At 34.2% G+C, this 21,754-nt stretch overlaps 2 protein-coding genes across 4 annotated transcripts in view; one reads left to right on the top strand and one right to left on the bottom strand.

The window, feature by feature from the left end:
- Positions 1–4,200, top strand: part of dscama (Down syndrome cell adhesion molecule a) — a 176,558-nt gene extending 172,358 nt beyond the window's left edge. Inside the window, exon 33 of one of the 2 annotated variants that reach the window (XM_030153377.1) lies at positions 2,174–4,200. In XM_030153377.1, the coding sequence (XP_030009237.1) occupies positions 2,174–2,553 (380 nt within the window). In that variant the 3' untranslated portion in view covers positions 2,554–4,200. The remainder of the gene's footprint in view (positions 1–2,173) is intronic. The other variant, XM_030153378.1, reaches the window with a different exon arrangement.
- An 11,699-nt stretch (positions 4,201–15,899) lies between these two features.
- Positions 15,900–21,754, bottom strand: part of pcp4a (Purkinje cell protein 4a) — an 81,606-nt gene continuing 75,751 nt past the window's right edge. For both annotated transcript variants that reach the window (XM_030153406.1, XM_030153405.1), the window contains one exon: positions 15,900–16,786. In XM_030153406.1, the coding sequence (XP_030009266.1) occupies positions 16,656–16,786 (131 nt within the window). In that variant the 3' untranslated portion in view covers positions 15,900–16,655. The remainder of the gene's footprint in view (positions 16,787–21,754) is intronic.

Below are 21,754 nucleotides of genomic sequence, written 5' to 3' on the forward strand. Positions count from 1 at the left end.
TGACCAAAATTATCACGGTTATTATCGCGGTATTGTTGAAATTGTGCTCAAAATGTTCAAAAAGTACTTATGCACACACTGAAATAATTTAACCAAGTTGTATTTAAAAAAAAAAGTTAGCAAAATGTCCCTTCTGTTGCAGAAACATTCAAGTATTAACCCTTAGTGGTCTGAGCCTATTTTGTCCGTTTTTCAGTCCTTTTGATTTTGCCTTTATATACTATATAAACAAATGTTTACTATACCCACGTCTGGGATCTGTTTTTCAGCACAACTTCATCTATATCATCTGCCTAGTATTTTTTCACTTTAACCTACTATGAAAACATAAAAGGCCAGAAAACACAAAAAAATATATAAAATATGATTAGAAAAATGTATATAATTTATTGCATAAATAACACAAAGATGCTTAATGAACCTTTTCAAAGACTTTAAAAGTGAATATTGGTTCCAAATATTAGGTATAGAAAATCAAAATTGTAATAAATTAAAACTATACTCAAGTATTTGACATTAAAGCAGATCTTTACATAGGGTTTTTTCCCCTAAAAGTGCGGTAATCAAACACAGTTATCATGATAATTACAATTTAAACACTAATACTAACCGTCTGCAATTTTACCGCGGTTTATCGTTATACCAGTAATCATTACATCCCTACCTGAGACCCAGCAATGCATTTTTGTCCTCTGTAGTGGACAAGAGTTTCACAGCTTTACTTAAAAAAAAAAGTAAATAATAAATGTATTTGAAGAAACAGTTGCATCATGCTGTTTCCAATTAAGGCAATTATTTAATGTAAAATGGTGAAAATGTTTTACTTACTGGGTCTCAGGAGGATATTGTCACAGTCATTTTATTAGAATTCAACACCTGCATCTGCACACCGGACATGTACATAAAAGATTCTGCATATTTAATATATTTAATATAATGGCTGACTTGCATACGCTAACATATCTTATTATCAGTGCAATGAAGTCAGTGAGTTGACATTATTTTATGGTTATGACTCATTAAGGCAGGTTTTAATTCTGCGTGAACTGACTTTGCTGGAATACTGTGTTGATAAACAGATACGATGTGTTTTCAGGTGAGTATGACTTTAATACAGACGGACTTTTCTGATGAGTAAAAATGACAACTTACTTAAATTGTACTTCCTGTAATTGATTACATTTCTTTACCTAACAGCCGAGCACTTTAGAAAGAAAGAACTGAAAAAAAAAAGCTTCAAATATGCAAATAAAAACATTTTAGATCCTTTTAAACATAGATAGTGTTTCTGTTGATGTTGCATCTGCTTGTCTTTGGCCTCATACATTACTTTCCTGTCATATTTTTGGTCAAATCTGCATGAAATGAATCAGCAGAGTTAGGAGAGTACAGTTACGCAGATATCACAATATGACTTAGGCAGTTATGCTATGGGGCTAACAACAGGTTTTACGCTACATCACAGGTGTCAAACATGCGGCCCGGGCGCCAAATCCGGCCCACCAGAGGCTCCAGTCCGGCCCTTGGAATGAATTTGTGAAATGCAAAAATTACACTAAGATATGAACAATCCTTTTAGTTCAGGTTCCACATTCAGACTAATTCAGTCTCCAGTGGGCAGGACCAGTAAAATACTGTCATAATAACATAGAAATAATGACAACTGCAGATTTTTCTCTTTGTTTTAGTGTAAATACATGAAAATATTTACATTTACAAAGTATAATTTGCAAAAAATGTGAACAACCTGAACAAATATGAACAACCTGAAATGTCTTAACAGAAGTAAGTACAATTTTAACAATATTCTGCCTGTTATTAAATGTTTTGTGTGTTTGTAGATCCACTGTGAGCTGTAAGTTATAATGTACATGTGTAAATGATAAACTGAAGCAGAATATTGTTAAAATTACACTTATTTTTTCCGTTTGTTCATGTTATTCACATCTTTTGAAAGGATAGTTTGTAGATGTAAACCTTTTCATAATGTAACTTTACTTTTTTCACTCTAAAACACAAAAGTTTGGAGTTGACATTATTTATATCTTATTATTTTACTGGTCCAGCCCACTGCAGATCAAATTTAGCTGAATGTGGAACTGAACTAAAATGACTGACAGCCCTGCTCTATGTTTTTTATTTGTTCTAACTCTGTGTGCGTTCTGTCCTGCAGGGGGCGAGCTGGTGCACCTTCCTCCGTACCTGCGCATGGACTTCCTGTTGAACCGAGGCATGTCCTGCTCGGGCTCGTCCAGGGGGACGGCCGGCGGGGAGCGAGCGGCCATGGGCCAGGCTTGTCTGGAGCCCCAGAAGAGTCGCTCGCTGAAGCGACCCTCCCGCATGGCGCCCCCGACCCCCACAGAGGCCCCCCAGGCCAGCAGGGACCCAGTGGCCCAGTGGCAGCCCGGCTCGGCCGCCACGCTGCCCCACAGAGAGGGCTCGGAGCTGGCCCAGGCCGCAAAGCTCAGCACCTCCCAGGAGTCCCTGCTGGACTCGCGAGGACACCTGAAACAGAGCAGCAACCCCTACGCAAAGTCCTACACGCTGGTATAACAGCAGGGGCCCCGGGGCCCAGGGCCGGACTAGAACTCACTCTAACACTGGACTTAACACTCAAGTGCAGTAAACTGACTCTCACCACGCAGTTCTGTATATACGCCCCCTCCCTCCAAGGGCGGGGTCACTTTTACTAATCTCCTTTTATTTATTTTAGAGCTTTCTTTTCTCTCTGGTTTGTATTTTCTTTATTTTTTTGTTCGTTTCACTCATCGGAGACGACTCCAGACGGAGCTTTGCCAAACTAATTGAGTAACGAGGGAGCATTATTTATTCTTGATTCTTGTTAATTCTTTATAATTAATCAGTGATTATTAATTGTTAGTTGTCAGCTATTAATGATCATTAATTATTGATTACCAAATGATCTCTTATCACCATTACTACGATGTTTTCATAAGAACCCGGACATGTTTTTTTTGTTTTTTTCGGGAGCGGAAGATGACGATTTGGAGTCATTTTTTTCCTATGGAATATCCTTCTGAAACACTGAATGAAACTTGGGAGAAAATCTTGGAATGAAAGCAATTGACACCAGTCCAAACTTTTCAGCTGCTCTCAAAAATTGTTACTTTTTTGAAGAAAAAAAAAAAAAAAAAATCTATTTCCTATGGATGCATGGGGACTGACCAATTAAAAGACGATGAGGATAACGATCGAGGCTGGACGGTCCAGTCGAGCATTTTGTCACACTATGAAATGATCCAATGTGAAGATTTATTATTCTTATTACTATAAATATATATATAAAAAGAGAAATCACTTTTATTTGTGGATATTACAGGGAAGAATTGATTTGGTTAATAAAGTCCTTAGTCATGTTTGCACATATCTCGTTTTAATTAGGAAATGGAGTCTCTGTTGATCTTTCTCTGTGTCCCATTCTCTGATGGTGCAATATGAAAAAAAGATATGAAAAGTATATGAAAACTATTGATCTATACTGTACTGTAATGATGAAGAATAACTATGTTGTGAGTATACTTACAGGGCCGGACACTCTCCAGCGTTGTATTCAGGTGTAGTTTACCACTGCTTGTTTGCCAGGTCGGTAAATGATGTTAGCTAGAACAGGGCGGGTTTAGAGATCTGATGGTTTTGCACTTCACAACATCCCGACTCAAGTGTGTCCAGATTCAGTAGATCCCCCTTATTCTCAGTGCACTAGGTAGAGTCTTCAGGGCTCTCACTCTCCTCAGTAGATTTACTGTTGCTGCATTGCAGTGATGCTCCTCTACAGGGAAAAAAAAGAACGTGAGACAATCCAACAGAATCCCCCCTTCAAACCAAACCTAATGTCTATGGGAAATATCTAAAAAAAAAAAATGTGGATATACGTTAAAGAAAAAAAAAAAAAAGCTGTTTTCTGTTGCTGTCTACCCTGGCCGATTTCTGTTCTTTCTGTTTCTTTGAGTTTTAGCCTGAAGGGAGAAGAGTTTGATCCAAAATGCTGTGAGGTCATTCTGTCAGTTTCTATGATTAGTTCTATGATTAACTGTCTTCATTATGATTATACATTTTAACAAAAAATAATGTCACATTTTATTTTTAACATGGGTGTTCACCATGGTGGCACTGGAATAAAGAGAAACTAACACAAAGTTCAACAATTTGATTAATAAAATGGCTGTTCCCCAAAGTGTCCTCCACGGGTTTGACATGAGTGACTGGTGGTGGTGGTGGGGGTGGAGACGACGGGACGGGGACCGGAGCCCGACCCCCGTCTGGGTTTCACCGTAAGGCTTCCAACGGCGTCTACGTCCCAGACGCTCACAGACGTGGCGGTTGGTCCTCTGTGGTGATGGGTCATCCTCTCCAGCAGGTGGCGGTGTTGGTGTTTCTGTCAAATATTCACATTCACACAAACACACAAAAGCAAAAGGTTTCAGTCTGAATCCTGAACCAAGGTTCTAATCGTTTTGGATTTTTCATTCTAGTTTAGTTTTATTTAGTTTTGACTTTTTTTCTCTAACTCAGTTCGTTTTAATTCGTTTTTAGAGCAGGTTTGCTAGTTTTTATTAGTTTTCATATTTTCTAAATGCTTAGTTTTAGTATTAATTTTAGTTTCGTCATATCTTTTCTCTTCTTCTCTGTCGTCGTATTCGAATAAATCCCAGACAGGACTCTGCTGCTTTCTCCCAACTTTAGTCTCCATGTTTCCAGGTAGAGTGGGGACCAGAAGACGACTGGAAACCACAAGTGACGAGAAGTGACGGACCGTGAAGTACCATACGGTGCCGATAGCTAAAATTGCTAGAGCGAACAAAATACATTTTGTATCAATCTGACATTGACAAAAATGAAAACAAAGGGAATTTTATCTGTAATTTTTATAAGGTTTAGTTTTGTAAACACACAATACAGTTTCAGTTAGTTATTGTTTTTATCTTTTAATTATTGTTTTTATTTATTTCAGTTAACGAAAATGTTTTTTCAATTCTAGTTTTCGTCATTTTGTTAGTTTTCGTTAACGATAATAACCTTGTTCTGAACAGTGATGAGAGATTTTTATTTTAAAGGACAATATATAAAGATATGGATTAGAAAAATTAAACTGATGCCATAGATGTAATTGTCCATTTAAACAGATGAAACCACACGATTCCAAATAGAAAAATCCATAACAATGATCAGGTCACAAACAAGCTGAAAACAACACTGGATAAGAGATATGAGAACAACTGAGTTTCATTCTAATGTTGAAACTATTAAAATCAAAGCCCTAAAAGACAATAAGACCAGGTCCAGGGCGTCACAGATGGACCACCCACTACTTTTTGATTGATAACTTTTGAACCAGACAAGTTTAAGACAAATATTCCACATAATTGTAAAGGTCTAAATGCCATCTTAAACAGACTCAAAGGACAACATTTGGTTTCAAATATTTTTAAATGAAAAATGTCAAAAACTGCCGCGTCACAGATGGACAAAAAATGAACATTAATTTTTTGCAAGAATTACAAAGTTCTCAAAAGTAAAGTTCCTCTGACATTTTTATCCTAAAATGTATTCAGTGTAAACCTTAAACCCTCTATTTTACAACTGAATAATTGGTTAGAAGGAAAAAACATTTGATCATACCTAAATAGCAAGAGTTTTGACAAATGGCAGCGTCACGGATGGACAACAAAAGTAAATATCAAATTAAACATTTTTATTTCAATTATCAAGATCATATACTTTTTTTTTTTTTAACAATATTTACAACATACAAATAATATTAACATTATATTCAAATGTATTTTGCAGAGATATGTGCATTTACTAATTTTAAACACTGTGTGTTTAGAACATGACAAAATATAATAGTTAAATATCAGTGTATTTGGAATAAATGTGGTTTATGAGAGTTTATAAAAAGAACCCAGAATGACAGCACTAAACTGGGTCACTGTACAAACATTCACACTTCTAACACTCCTCAATTTTTTTTCCCCAAATTTTTTCTCATTTCAAAATACTTTTTCCTGAAAATATAATTACCTACCCAAAAATATAAGTTTGGTGTAGATTATAGTTGTTTTGTTTTTTTTAGACCAAATAAACCAGGGCTGTCAAACTCATTTTACTTCGGGTCCAACTGGGTCGGACCAGTAAATGAATAACATAATAACCTATAAATAATGTCAACATTAAACTTTTCTCTATGTTTTTGAGTGGAAAAAATTACACTGTTATTAGAGTGTTAGTTTGTTTACATCTACAAACAATCATTTAAAAAATGAATAATACCAACAACCAGAAATTTCTTTAAAAGATAACTTTTGCACCTCAGTTTATCATGTGCATTACAACTTACAGATCACAGTGGATCAACAAAAAAACTAAACATTTATTAATTGGCAGAATATCTGTAAAATGACCCTTATTTCTCTAAAGAACTTTCTGGTTGTTGATATTTATTCATGTTATTCATGTTTTTTGCGAAAGGATAGTTTGTAAATGCAAATACTTTCATGTAAATTTACTTTTTTACACTAAAACAAAGGAAATCTTGTAGTACTCTTTATTTATTAATGAACTAAAATGGTTTGATTGTTAATATCTTCAGTGTAATTTTTGCATGTCACATATTCATCCTGTGGACCAGACTGGACCCTTTGGTGGTCCATTTTTGGCCCATGAACCATATGTTTGACACCCCTGAAATACAGACAAATGCAAGCAATATGCATTTAACTAAACATGACGAATTCACTATAAAAACTGTAAAAGTACAACTGTATTGCAGAATAGCTACATCTTAAACCCATATGCATAACCTATATTTATAACCTATGTGACTTATAACCTATATTTAGAGCTTGTATAAAGACCAGACTCATAATAATCCATTAAGCTTAATAATAACAACAATAACACATAATTAACAAACATTTTAAATTGTCCACAGGGTGCATTTTGTTTACAGTCATCTACACTTACAGAATGCTTCAGAGTTGGATTTTACTTAATGTTACTCAACATTATAATTGTTTTAAATGTTTTTTCTTTTAGATTTATTAAATATTTGTCACAGTTCATTTCTTTGGTTGAATACGGAGGTGATAACAGCTACAGCACAAGAGTAAAAGATGACAACCTAAACTAAAAATATGCTGCACATCACTGATTCTTGAGGAATTGGATAAATAAGGTTTTAATTTTTGAGGGAAAAAAAAATCTTAAGTCTTGGTCATAGAAGCAGGTCTTGACTCGACAGCTTCTTCACCTCCTCATTTTATACTTTTTTCCTAAAATAGGTGTTTTTTCCTGTCATTACTTTGTTTTTGTCAACACTGTCGGACACAACCAAAAGCTAATTATTCCTATTTATTTAGTCTAATGTGGATTTTGAGCTTTTAAATAATCATGTCTGACACCAGATGTACAAATATCTGCTGCTCAATGTTGAATAATCACTTTTTACTCCTTCACTCCTTCTTATCTTTAGCCTTAAACACACAAAGTAACAATTTTGCACAATTAACCCCCACATTTTTAATTTTCAAGCGACAAGTACTTAAATAAACTCAACTGCACTGATGAAAATGAATATTCACTTAAATACACCTCCATCTGATGGTGCCGACAGCGGCTTCTTTACAATAAACAATTCCAACATTTTCATCACTCTAGTCAATGCTTAACGACTACATTTCACTGTTTCACAACAAATAATTTAGTATTTTGATTATTTTATTCTGTGAACATATGATTTCATAAACAAACATCTGACCCCTTTCTCTTACTATGTTCTTTTTTTTTACTCTTTTTTTTGTCCGTTTCAAAACCTCTTCTCTACAATCTTATTTCTTTCTTCTGTTTTACCTGTTTTAACTCTGACTAAATATATATTTTCTCTTGGATTTTTTTGCTATTCATTGTTTCTTTTCCTTCGCTTCCTTCCACTGACAGCTGCTGCTTAGCCATAACTTTCAAAGTCGGAGTTTAACAAAATTAGGTCACATTACCGTGAATTTAATGTTTAATTGGGTTAAATGTTGATTAAATCCATTCTCAGTTGATTTAAGTCACTGGGGAAACATACTGTAAAGAATACTGAAGGCTTATAATATTTAACTATGAGCGTCCCTGATGACTACATGACATAATATTGCACAACACACAGTTGAATTACAATCAGCTGCGGTTTAATAGTTAAAATAATATAAATGGTACATTGTTCATCATCAATAATCTGCATGTACTGTAGGTATGTATGGAAAAAAACAAATTTTATATATATTGGCAAATCATAACAAAAGTCATCTTGTGATACTTTACATTCGGAGCTTGTTTAGGCCAGACTCTTAATAAGGCACAAAATTTATATTTTATAAGCCAGAAAAAACAAAGAGGGTATAGAAACATGAAAAGTGTTAGTATTTGTCATCATAATTTATATTCAAGTCACCATTTTTTAATGATATGGTGTTTATTTTTCTTACTGATTTTTTTCATGATATCACTGAGACCCAGGAGTATACAAGTTTGTTTGTTTTTTACATTAAATAATTTCCTTGAATTAGAAACAGCTTAACCCTCCGGTATCCCGTCCACCAAGGCTCTTACTAAGCACCAAGTGTGCCTTTTTTGCACACTTGTGGAATAATGTCAAAAAAATGTTCATACAGTTTGTTTTTAATTCTTTTACACTTTTTTCTATTTCATCAACTTGAGCCGTAAATAAAAATACCAAATACTCAATAATTGTCACATTTTTTAACCCTTTAAAAACCCAAAAAATACAAAAAATTATTTTTTTTCAATATACTACATAAAAAGTGGATCACATATTATTTGATTTTTTTCATCCTGGCATATGTCAGTGATTAACTCCAACATTGATTAATTTGCATTATTATTTTTGGCGCTAGGTCAAATGTACAATAATACTAACATGTGTCACCAAGTGTACGTAAAATGGCACACCTATAAATAAAACTATTAACCCTTTCATGGATGAATTATGAGAACCTTAATCAAGATTTTTTTCCTGAGTGTTTTTATTCCTCTTTAGGCATGAAAAAAAAAAAAACAATGTGATTGATTTTTTTTTTTTTTTTTAAATCAACCTGTTTTTCATGGAGTTACAAAAATGTCCACTCAGCTACACCATGAATTTTATTCTTGAAGCAAAGAAACATGTATTTAAAACCCAATATCATAAAGTGATATGAAAACAGTGAAAATGACACCATGTTTAATGCAGCTAATCTGATGTTTTCTCACATTTTAACATATTCTAATACTAGTTATTACTCACTTCGTGGAGATAATATCCAAAAAATAAATATTAACAATTGATTTCCACTCAAGAACCAATCAAGAACAGCAAAGTTACAATAATGGTATGAATTGCAGTTTATGAGATGATGCATAATGATTGGCTGATATGGAACTAAAACAACAAAACTCATGAATATACAAGAGTAAAGCTGTAGAGTAACTGTCCACTGTAGTGACCACTATGCATGAAAGGGTTAAATATTATATATTGACTTATTTTTCTGTTCTAATATCATTTTATTTTTGTAAATCAAGTTCAGCCCTAATCATCATACATATCAAATAATCATTCATTTTAGATTTTTTTTAACCCTTTAAATGATCTCTTTTCATCATGTCACTACATTTTTTGATGCAAAAAACACAACATATGTTTTGTTTTTTCAAAATACTACATAAAAATTGGATGACATATTATTTGATTTTTGCAGCCTGGCATATGTCAATGATTAACAGCAACATTAACAACGTTAATAAATTAATTTAGACCCTCACCTCTCAAATGAAGCCCAGATCTCAGTTTATCACATATCATTTATGCCTTCATGGCTTTCAGATTAAAAACAGGTTCTAATGGAAGAAATAGTGCATTTTAGGCACACCTGGGAGACAGATGCTAGTCTTGTAATTTTCTTTTGTTTACAATGTATGAATTTTAGTTGGTGGCCAGACTTTTAAAGATCATGGACAAATGAACAACTTTTGAATTCTAACCTTATTTAAACTGTGAAAAATAATATTAAGTTTTTTTAACATGAAGTGCAAAGTGTGCCTTAAAAGCGCATCCGGATACAGGAGGGATAATGCACTTTTCTTTTCTTTTTTTTTTTTTTTTCCTCAGATACACTTTTTATGGAATGTCTTTTCCAATGGACAGTGTTTTTCTTTTTTACTAAAGCTGTGAAACTCCTGTCTTGTCTTGTCAGGAGAACGCGCATCAGCTGCGGAACATTAGCCAAACTTGTGTTAGCCTCGGTTGCTAGCTACCTTTAGCCCCACAAATATAAAAATGTATGCAATAATTCAATATTTTTTTAAATATATAATAGATACTGTGTTGAGACGCAATTGTTGTGGCAGTAAATACATTAATACATTTACAGAAACTCAGAAAAAATAGCAAAACTTACAGGAAGATGAGTGAACTTGTCGCAAGTGGAAAAGTGGACAATAGGGTCCTCGGGGATACAGGTGACCATGTGGTTGCCTGATTTTATTTATTTTTTTATTTTATTTTATTTTATTTTTAGTAAATGTCCTGAGACCCAGGAAGGTACAATGTTTGGCTTTTTTTAATCATTAAATAATTGTATAATATATACTTCAGAATTACAAAAAATAATTGTGGGAATATTATAGATATAGATTTATTTATTTATTTATTTATTTATTTATTTATTTATACCGAAGTAAAGCAGGGAAAGCGTATTCTCTCAGAGGACAAAACTATTTTATTCATATAAAAAGAGTTTTTCACTGTTTGTTATCAAGTTGAAATGTTAATGTCTTTTCTGTGGATCACTCATTTTGTAGGTAATGAGCAAATACATGATCATAAATATCATTAAATTTAAAATACCCTAATGGATTAAAAGTTACATTTGTGATCCTTAAAATACCCTTAGAAGATCAACCCTGACTACTTTTACTGTTAAAATATTACCATTAATTGTCAGTGGAATTAGCACTTTTCTTAGTGGGACATGTTTTTTTTGTTTGTTTGTTTGTTTGTTTGTTTTTTAATCTCAAGACTCAGGGACATTACATTTAAAGAACGGTTAAATAGTCATTCATTAATCCTCAGATGCATTAATATTCCGCACATGCAGCCTTTTCCTCCACATACAATAACTTTTTTCCATGTACAATAATACAGAAGAAGCCGTGTTAGTCTGTGTGACGACTAGATTTGCCCTCCACCTCTGAAGTCCACAACAAATTAAACGTGGTGACACAGATTTACGTCCCACCCCCTTCAATAACTGCTGTTGTAAATAAGGTCCAGGCTGAGGTGAATCCTTCCTTCCCTGTGATCAGTCACAGACAGATGAAGCTGTCGACAGCAGCGGAAATGAATCTGAACATGTGCAGTAACAGGGTGGAAACACAGGGTGGTGAAGGACTAAAACAGGCCTGGGACAGACCTGAAGGGTTTACAGACCCCAGGGGGTTCTGTTTGAGTTGTCCCTTATTGGACTGAAGATGTTTTTCTCTCTGTTCAGGTCTGGTCCAGTTCAGAAACCCTTCGATGATGATCCATTTATCAGCAAATTCACTCTGATTCATTATTAATAACCAACAGATCACCACTTATTTGCACCTTTTGTATTAAACAAAATCCTGGTGTGTTTTCATGACATTAACCTCATGTTACTGATGCCTAAAACAATAACCATAGAATCTGCTTAACATCTAGAAGGGCACATTTTTTGAGAGACACAGATGAAAGGCATTAAAACACCGACGTCAGTATGTTCATATGTATAAATGTTGATATGAAAGGTAGTTCTGATACATAAACAATCAGATTATGCACAAAGAATGTAACTGAAGTGGTCTCTTAAATAAAATTAAATAATAACACTGGTCAACAACAAATTTATTGTTTAAGTTTTTTGAGCTGATTTAGGATCATTTTGGTGCTGAATCCAAAAATCACATTCATTTTGCTCAATCAGGTCAACTTTCTGAACTCTGCTACATATTGGCTTTTTAACATTTTTGCTTACATTTATGGGCATTTTCACATCATATGATACAAAATTCTTTCATATTTCTTGCACTAAACGAGTTCTGAAGATTTTACTTTTGCCAATTTATGATTGTTTTTTTAATATTACAGGTGAATGAAATGGCTTCGACTAGAAGATCTTGCAAAAATAAGCCTGACATTACATCTGCGGTGAATACACCATTGTACCTAACAGGAATCAAGTCACAAGTTTCATAAAGTGTGCTTACCAATCTGATTTTGGTATGAATTATTATATTTTGTGAGAAGGTCAAATTTTTCCAAATCAAATTAGCGAAAAAACCTGACCTGATTGAGAAAAACAGATGTCATTTTTGGATTTAGCGGTGCAAAATGGTCCTAATTCAGTTGAAAAAACCTAGACAACTTGCAAAAAACATTTTTTTGTAACGCAGTGTAATAAACTTGTTTCTCTGCTGCAGGATTATTCAAACTCTCATTGGAGCATGTTAGTGTTTTAATCTATATTAGTTTTTCCAGGTGGTCTCCGCTGTCCTCCAGTGGTGCAAAAGTTAGAATATCCTACAGTACAGTGTCTGAAAATGGACATTTTTTAAAGGGTCTTAAAACCTTTCAAATACATTATTAAACCCTCTGTGAGGTGTTTTGAGGTTGTTTGTAAGGTTTTTCCAGGTGGTCTTCGATGTCCTCCAGTGATGCTAAAGTAAGACTATCCTATGGTGTCCGAAAATGGACAGTTTGCACAAAATTTTGAAATCATTCTAAATGGTTTGAGACCCTTTCTACTGCATTAATAAACCATCTGTGAGGTGTTTTTAGGTTCTTTTAAAGGTTTTTTCAGGTGGTCTCCAATGTCCTCCATAGGGGTGCAAGAAAATAAGGTTTCTGCAATATATCGTGATATTTCATTTCACGATACTGTATCTATATTAAAAAGTACTGTATTGATATTTTTAGGTATTTATTCAAATGCAGATATATTGGAGGTTCATTTTTGTTTTTTTGTTTATATCTTATTTATTGTTATTTAGCGCTCTTTTAGTAAATAATCTTAGTTCCTTTGTTGGGATCGCACAAATATAATGTTCTGATGTTAGTTCTGAACTAATAGAAGATAAACATTTAACAGGATCTTAAACTGTAATGTCTGTAAAACAGAATTTCAGTTTGAACACAGGAACATTTTGTGATATAGCATTAAATCCTGTTGTGATCAAATAAAAATGTGTTTAGTATTTGTGCATATTTCTGGTGTAATTCAATTCTTCAAGGAAACAATCATTAAAAAAAAAAGAAACATACAAAAAAATTGCCTTTTTAATAGTATCATGATATATCGCAAAACAAATATATTGTCGTGTCTGTTTTGTTTCCGTTCTGTGAATGGATGACCTGGAAGAACATCGCTCTTAATGTAAACAGTTTTACAAGATCTCACAAAACTTTTGCGAGATCTTGCAAAACTTGATCTGATTTTTTTTTCTTTTATTTTTTTTCTCTTTTATTACAGGCTCCGTAATAAACAATGAGATTACGCAACAATCGTAATAAAATCTGCCCTCTTAAACTGAATTGGTCTCTTAAATAAGAAAATACTCTTGTTTCTCTGCTGCATGATTATACAATCACTTTTAACTTGTTAGCATTTAAATCTATATTAGCTAGAATATTTGAAGACAAAATTATAAGTTGCATTAAGAAAGACATGCATATTTTTACTTCTCTTTTGTTTTTTGTTTTTACAGTGCTATAATTTATAATAGTTGCAAACAAATATATTTCTTATCCTCTTAAGACCCAGCTATGGGTTTTCTGTCCATGTTTGTGGTCAAGAATTTCACAACTTTATACAAAAAAAAAAAAAAAATGTCCACCACAAAGGACATTCCATAAAAACTGTAAAAACTGCATCTGAAAAAACTGTTGCATCACAATGTTTCCATTATAGGCACTTATTTGATAAAAAAAATTAAAAAAAGCTTGTACTTAGGGGTCTTAGGAGGTTAATTAGGTTGTCAGAACTAAACATGAAGAATCAGCGTTCAGTTTCTATGCTCCGTATATCTGGAACAAACTACCAGAAAATATCAGGTCTGATATCTGAGAGTCTGAGTTCTTTTAAGTCCAGGTTAAAGACTCACCTGTTCACTGCTGCCTTTGACTAAAAGACTTTTTACTTTTTAAAAACTCTTTTCGAACTTTTCGAAACTCTGCACTGCAACTCTTACTTTAATATGCGTGTGTTTTTATATTTTTGGGTTTTATGTGTTATTTTCGTACTTGCTGTTTTTAATCACCTTTTACATGTTTCTTTTAGAATGTTTTAAATGTGTTTCTTTTTCCCTTTGTTGTTGTATTTCAATGTCCTGTGTGAAGCACCTTGAATTGCCTTGTTGCTGAAATGTGCGATACAAATAAACTTGCCTTGCCTTAATTACCTCAAGAACATTTCTAGGATTAAAGGACTGATGTCGCAGCAGGACCTTGAAAAACTTGTCCATGCATTTATCTTTAGTGGAGTTGACTACTGTAACAGTATCTTCTGTGGTCTGCCTAAAAAGTCTATCAGACGACTGCAACTGATCCAGAATGCTGCTGCTCCAGTCCTCACTAAGACCAAGAGAGTGGACCACATCAGTCCAGTTCTGAGGTCTCTACACTGGACCACATCAGTCCAGTTCTGAGGTCTCTACACTGGACCACATCAGTCCAGTTCTCAGGTCTCTACACTGGACCACATCAGTCCAGTTCTGAGGTCTCTACACTGGACCACATCAGTCCAGTTCTGAGGTCTCTACACTGGACCACATCAGCCCAGTTCTGAGGTCTCTACACTGGACCACATCAGTCCAGTTCTGAGGTCTCTACACTGGACCACATCAGTCCAGTTCTCAGGTCTCTACACTGGACCACATCAGTCCAGTTCTGAGGTCTCTACACTGGACCACATCAGTCCAGTTCTGAGGTCTCTACACTGGACCACATCAGTCCAGTTCTCAGGTCTCTACACTGGACCACATCAGTCCAGTTCTGAGGTCTCTACACTGGACCACATCAGTCCAGTTCTCAGGTCTCTACACTGGCTCCCTGTCTCTCAGAGAACAGACTTTAAAATTCTCTTACTAGCATATAAAGCACTGAATGGTTCAGGCCCAAAATCCATCAGAGACCTTCTAGTCCAGTATGAACCATCCAGACCACTCAGGTCATCTGGTGCAGGTCTGCTCTGGGTTCCAGAAGTCAGAACTAAACATGAAGAATCAGCGTTCAGTTTCTATGCTCCATATATCTGGAACAAACTACCAGAAAATATCAGGTCTGAGATCTGAGAGTCTGAGTTCTTTTAAGTCCAGGTTAAAGACTCACCTGTTCACTGCTGCCTTTGACTAAAAGACTTTTTACTTTTCAAATTTTATATTCTGCACTGCAACTCTTACTGTAATGTGTGTGTGTTTTTATATTTTTGGGTTTTATGTGTTGTTTTCGTACTTGCTGTTTTTAATCACCTTTTACATGTTTCTTTTAGAATGTTTTAAATGTTTTTTTCCTTTGTTGTTGTATTTCAATGTCCTGTGTGAAGCACCTTGAATTGCCTTGTTGCTGAAATGTGCGATACAAATAAACTTGCCTTGCCTTGATTAAATCACACAAATACACATCCATAATGTCGTTAGTTTCATAACATAATTACCCAAGTCATCTTTTGGACAAATTGTGGTATCTGCATAACTTTACGGCTTCATTTTTCATCATTGGCCACGACCTGAAATAAATATGACTTTTATGCTTAGGAGGCTAACGACGATACATGCAGCCTCATCCTAAAAAAACTAGAACAAATTAAACGCTCTCACAGTCCGTTTCCACATCTTTTATTTATTTATTTCCCTGTATGCGTGTTTGTGTAGATGTGTGTGATTCTGTGCAAGCGTGCATGCAGTACTGTGTGCTTGTACAGGACACGTGTAACAAACAGAGCGAAGGGTTCGTTCAAATCACACCGGAACAAAAAAACAGAAACAAACACAACGGTTAGCAACGATGTAAAGACACAACTAAGAGGGTTTATGTCGTTTAACGTAAGGATGCGATGGAGGCCACACAGAGTTTGGCTTTAAAACATGGTACGAGCTCACGTTGACAGACTTCTACTTTGATTATGATCAGCATCGGTCCATAAAATATCAGTAAACTTGGCTTTTATATTCCTCCTGAACTACAATTAAGAGTGAAACCATGTATTTATGGGGCGTTTGTTTTAATTCCCATGAGTATTTTACACTGAATATGACATAAGAAAAACTATCAACACTTTCAGAGCTACTGTAAAGTATTCGATAAAAAAAACAAATACCAAAATTATAGGAAAGTTTTACATACGCACACTCATAGTTTATATATCATCTCATATATATGTTAAATAACACACAGACTTCCACAACAGTACTATTTAACCCCCCAAACCACCCCTGAAAATCCCGCCCCGCCCTTTCCTTTTTTGTTGTTTGAGTTCATGACGGTGCTTTTTAATTGACATGCAAGACCACGCCCACATCAGGTGAATTCAGACGGACGGACGGACGGACGGCTGGACGCTGGACGGACGCCGCTTTTACGACTTCACGTCCTGCTTCTTTTTCTGGAATTTCCTGAACTGGGACTGGATGGCGACGGCCGCCTTCTCCGTCTCCGGGTTGTCCATGTCGATGTCGAAGTCCTGGGGGACGTTGTTCTTCTTGTCGTCTGTAAAAACACGAACGAAAACGTGGATTTACGGGAAGGATTCATGAACAAATCAAACCCAAAATACATTATATCACAGGTGTCAAACATGCGGCCCGGGGGCCAAATCCAGCCCACCAAAGAGTCTCGTCCGGCCCTGGGGATGAATTTGTGAAATGCAAAAATTACACTGAAGATATGAACAATCCTTTTAGTTCAGGTTCCACATTCAGACCAATTCAATCTCCAGTGGGCAGGATTCAATCAAATACTATCATAATAACATAGAAATAATGACAACTCCAGATTCTTCTCTTTGTAAATGTAAATATTTTCATGTATTTAAACTAAAACAAAGTAGAATTTTGCAAAGAATGTGAATAAGCTGAACAAATATGAACAAGCTGAAATGTCTAAAGAGAAGTAAGTACAATTTTAACAATATTCTGTCTGTTATTAAATGTTTTGTGTGTTTGTAGATCCACTGTGATCTGTACGTTATAATGGACATGTGTAAATGATAAACTGAGGCAGAATATTGTTAAAATTACACTTATTTTTTCAGTTTGCTCATGTTATTCACATCTTTTGAAAGGATAGTTTGTTGATGTAAACCTTTTCATAATGTAACTTTACTTTTTTCGCTCTAAAATTGAGAAAAGTTTGGAGTTGACATTATTTATATATTATACTGGGTTACAAACAAATGTTTTTTGCAAGTTGTCTAGGTTTTTTCAACTGAATTAGGACCATTTTGCACCGCTAAATCCAAAAATGACATCTGTTTTTCTCAATCAGGTCAGGTTTTTTTGCTCATTTGATTTTGAAAAATTTTATCTTCTCACAAAATTGATTAAACTTTTGTGACTTTATCAGTTGATTTTTTATATAGTTCTCACCCAAAATAGGTTTTAAGAGGAAAAAAAATCATTTGATCACTTGATTCCTGTTAGGTACAATGGTGTATTCACCGCAGATGTAGCAGAATACGTCAGGATTATTTTTGAAAGATCTTCTAGTCGAAGCCATTTCATTCACCTGTAATATTAAAAAAAACATTAATCATAAATTGGCCAAAATAAAATCTTCAGAACTCGTTTATTGCAAGAAATATGAAAGAATTTTGTATCATATGATGTGAAAATGCCCATAAATGTAAGAAAAAATGTTAAAAAGACAATATGTAGCATAGTTCAGAAAGTTGACCTGATTGAGCAAAATGAATGTGATTTTTGGATTCAGCACCAAAATGATCCTAAATCAGCTCAAAAAACTGAAACAATAAATTGGTTGTTGACCAGTGTTATATTATGTAGATCTCTGAAAAGTGAAAATTAACAAAATACTCACTAAAATTAACAAAATAATCAACAAAATAAATAAAAATGAACAAAACAATCGGCAAAATGAAGAAAATAATCAACAAAATGAGTAAAAATGTGATATAAACATCATAATTTCTTAATAATAAACAAATTGAATGACAGTGAACAAAATATTCAACAAAATAAGTAAAAATGAATAAAATAATCAACAAAATAGACAAAATAATCGACAAAATGTGTAAAAATGAGTTCAAATAAGATATAAACATCATATTTCCTCAATAATAATCAACAAGTTTAATGACAGTGAACAAAATAATCAACAAAATGAACAATATTTTGTTCACAAAAAGAACAAAATAACCAATAAATTGAATGACAGTGAATAAAATAATCAACACAATAAGTGAAAATTAACAAAATACTCACAAAAATGAACAAAACAATCACCAAAATAAGTAAAAATGAACAAAACAATCAATAAAATGAACAAAATAATCAACAAAGCAAGTGAAAATGAGATATAAACATCAATATTTCCGTAAAGTTTAATGGTAGATTTTTCTTCCTCAGTGAGATGTGAAGAAAGCAGATGGTTAGTTATGGTAGAAAATTATTATTTACAGTCAGAGTACGAAAAATATTTTAGAAAGTTAGAGGAAGAACTTTTAAAATCATAGACATGGATTAAAAAAACAAAACAAAATCAACATTGAGAGCAATTAAGTCAATACAATCTCTGAGGCATTTTGGAAACAAAGATCATTTAAACCAAACTAACCAATGCAATGATGTCTATCTTAATATAAAACTATATTATGACATTAATTATTGTTTTGTTAGAAAACACCTGAATTCAATGTGTCCACACACTTTTGTCCATATTGTGTATCGAACTAAAAACAATAAACGAACACCTTTGTTGCAGATGAAGTGAAGTGGGCGGTAAAATGCACAAAGAAAACCCCGTTTGGCTGCATGTTTGTCTGTCTGAGGGTCACAGACCTCATTCATCTCAGACATAAATGTCACCATTGATGTGTGACATTATATAAAAGGACAGAGGAAGGAAGGAAGGAAGGCCACGGATCGACAAACGACACGAACAAGGAAGCTGCTCTTTCTTCAAAGCCTGATGGAACATGTGGATCTGCTGCCGTCCACTTCTACGTCCACGTCCACGTCTCACATTAGAGGTCCAGTCCACTGAACTCTGAACGCTCTTCTTCGTTGGTGTTCATCTTCATGTGTTCAGTCACTGAGCTCAAGGCTGATGTGGTCCAAAGGTAGAACCAGGAACATGTGAACACCGACGTACGATAACAGGAAGTGGAGACTGAGGTTAAAGCAGCACTGAAGAACAATGTGCATCTGGTACTGAAGAAAACTAATAGTACTCATACTATTACTAGTACTAGTAATAGTTCTACTACTAGTAATAGAATACTACTATAAGGAAACACTTTATATCAGAGGATGGTTCTGATTAGTTTTACTTTTCATCCTTCATGGATACACATATGTAGGTCATATATAGTCAAGGTTTTTCCAGGTGGTCTCCAGTGTCCTCTGGTGGTCCAATAGGAAGACTAAGGTATGTCCAAAAATGGACATTTTGGAAAATATTTCATAAATCATTCTAGATGGTCTTAAACCCTTTCTAATACATTAATAAACTGTCTGTGGGGTGATTTCATGGTTTTTTTTAAAGGTTTTTCCAGGTGGTCTCCAATGCCCTTCAGTGGTCTAATAGTAAGACTATAGTATGTCCAAAAATGGACATTTTGGACAAAATTTAAAAATCATTCTAAATGCTCATTAACCCTTGCCAAAACATTAATAAACCCTCTGTGAAGTGCTTTCATTTTCTTTTGAACGCATCCCCAGGTGATCTCCAATGTCCTCTGGTGGTCCAATAGGAAGACTATAGTATGTCCAAAAATGGACATTTCCTCAAAAATTTAAAAATAATTCTAAATGGTCTTAAACACTTTCTAATACATTAATAAACTGTCTGTGAGGTGTTTTCAGGTTCTTCTAAAGGTTTTTCCAGGTGGTCTTTGATGTCCTCCAGTGGTCTAATAGTAAGACTATAGTATGTCCAAAAATGGACATTTTGGACAAAATTTTAAAAATCATTCTAAATAGTCTAAGACGCTTTGTAGTATACAAATAAACCCCATGTGAGGTGTTTTCAGGTTCTTTATAAGATTTTTCCAGGTGGTCTCCAATGTCCTCTGATGATCCATATGTAAGACTACAGTATGTCCAAAAATGGACATTTTGGACAAAATTTAAAAATCATTTTAAATGATCTTAAACACTTTCTAATACATTAATAAACTGTCTGTGAGGTGATTTCAGGTTCTTTTAAAGGTTTTTCCAGGTGGTCTACAGTGTCCTCTGGTGGTCCAATTGTAAGACTACAGTGTATTGTCTGAAAATGGACATTTTGGACAAAATTTTAAAAATCATTCTAAATAGTCTAAGACCCTTTGTAGTATACAAATAAACCCCATGTGAGATGTTTTCAGGTTGTTTATAAGATTTTTCCAGGTGGTCTCCAATGTCCTCTGGTGATACAGATATAAGACTATTGTACGTCCAAAAATGGACATTTTGGACAGAATTTTAAAAATCATTTTAAATTGTCTTAAACACTTTCCAATACATGAATTAACTGTCTACGATGTGTTTTTTACGTTCTTTTAAAAGTTTTTCCAGGTGGTCTCCAATGCCCTCCAGTGGTCTAATAGTAAGACTATAGTATGTCCAAAAATGGACATTTTGGACAAAATTTTAAAAATCATTCTAAATATTCTAAGACCCTTTGTAGTATACAAATAAACCCCATGTGAGATGTTTTCAGGTTCTTTATAAGATTTTTCCAGGTGATCTCCAATGTCCTCTGGTGGTCCAATAAGAAGACTAAAGTATGCCCAAAAATGGACATTTTGGAAAAAATTTCATAAATCATTCTAAATGGTCTTAAACACTTTCTAATACATTAATAAACTGTCTGTGAGGTGTTTTCAGGTTCTTTTAAAGGTTTTTCCAGGTGGTCCCCAATGTCCCACAGTGGTCTAATAGTAAGACTACAGTATGTCCGAAAATGGACATTTTGGACAAAATTTTAAAAATCATTCTAAATGGTCTTAAACACTTTCCAATACATGAATAAACTGTCTATGATGTTTTTTCAGGTTCTTTTAAAAGTTTTTCCAGGTGGTCTCTGATGCCCTCCAGTGGTCTAACAGTAAGACTCTAGTATGTCTGAAAATGGACATTTTGGAAAAAATTAAAAAAAATCATTCTAAATGGTCATAAACCCTTGCCACAACATTAATAAACCCTCTGTGAAGTGCTTTCATTTTCTTTTGAATGCATCCCCAGGTGATCTCCAGTGTCCTCTGGTGGTCCAATAGGAAGACTATAGTATGTCCAAAAATGGACATTTCCTCAAAAATTTAAAAATCATTCTAAATGGTCTTAAACACTTTCTAAAACATTAATAAACCCTCCTTGAAGTGTTTTCTTTCTTTTTTTTTTTTTTAAATGCACTTCCAGGTGGTCTCCAATGTCCTCTGATGATCCATATGTAAGACTATAGTATGTCCAAAAATGGACCTTTTGGACATAAATTTTAAAAATCATTCTAAATGGT

The sequence above is a fragment of the Sphaeramia orbicularis genome, chromosome 14, assembly GCF_902148855.1.
Source record: "Sphaeramia orbicularis chromosome 14, fSphaOr1.1, whole genome shotgun sequence".
Classification (NCBI taxonomy): Eukaryota; Metazoa; Chordata; class Actinopteri; order Kurtiformes; family Apogonidae; genus Sphaeramia; species Sphaeramia orbicularis.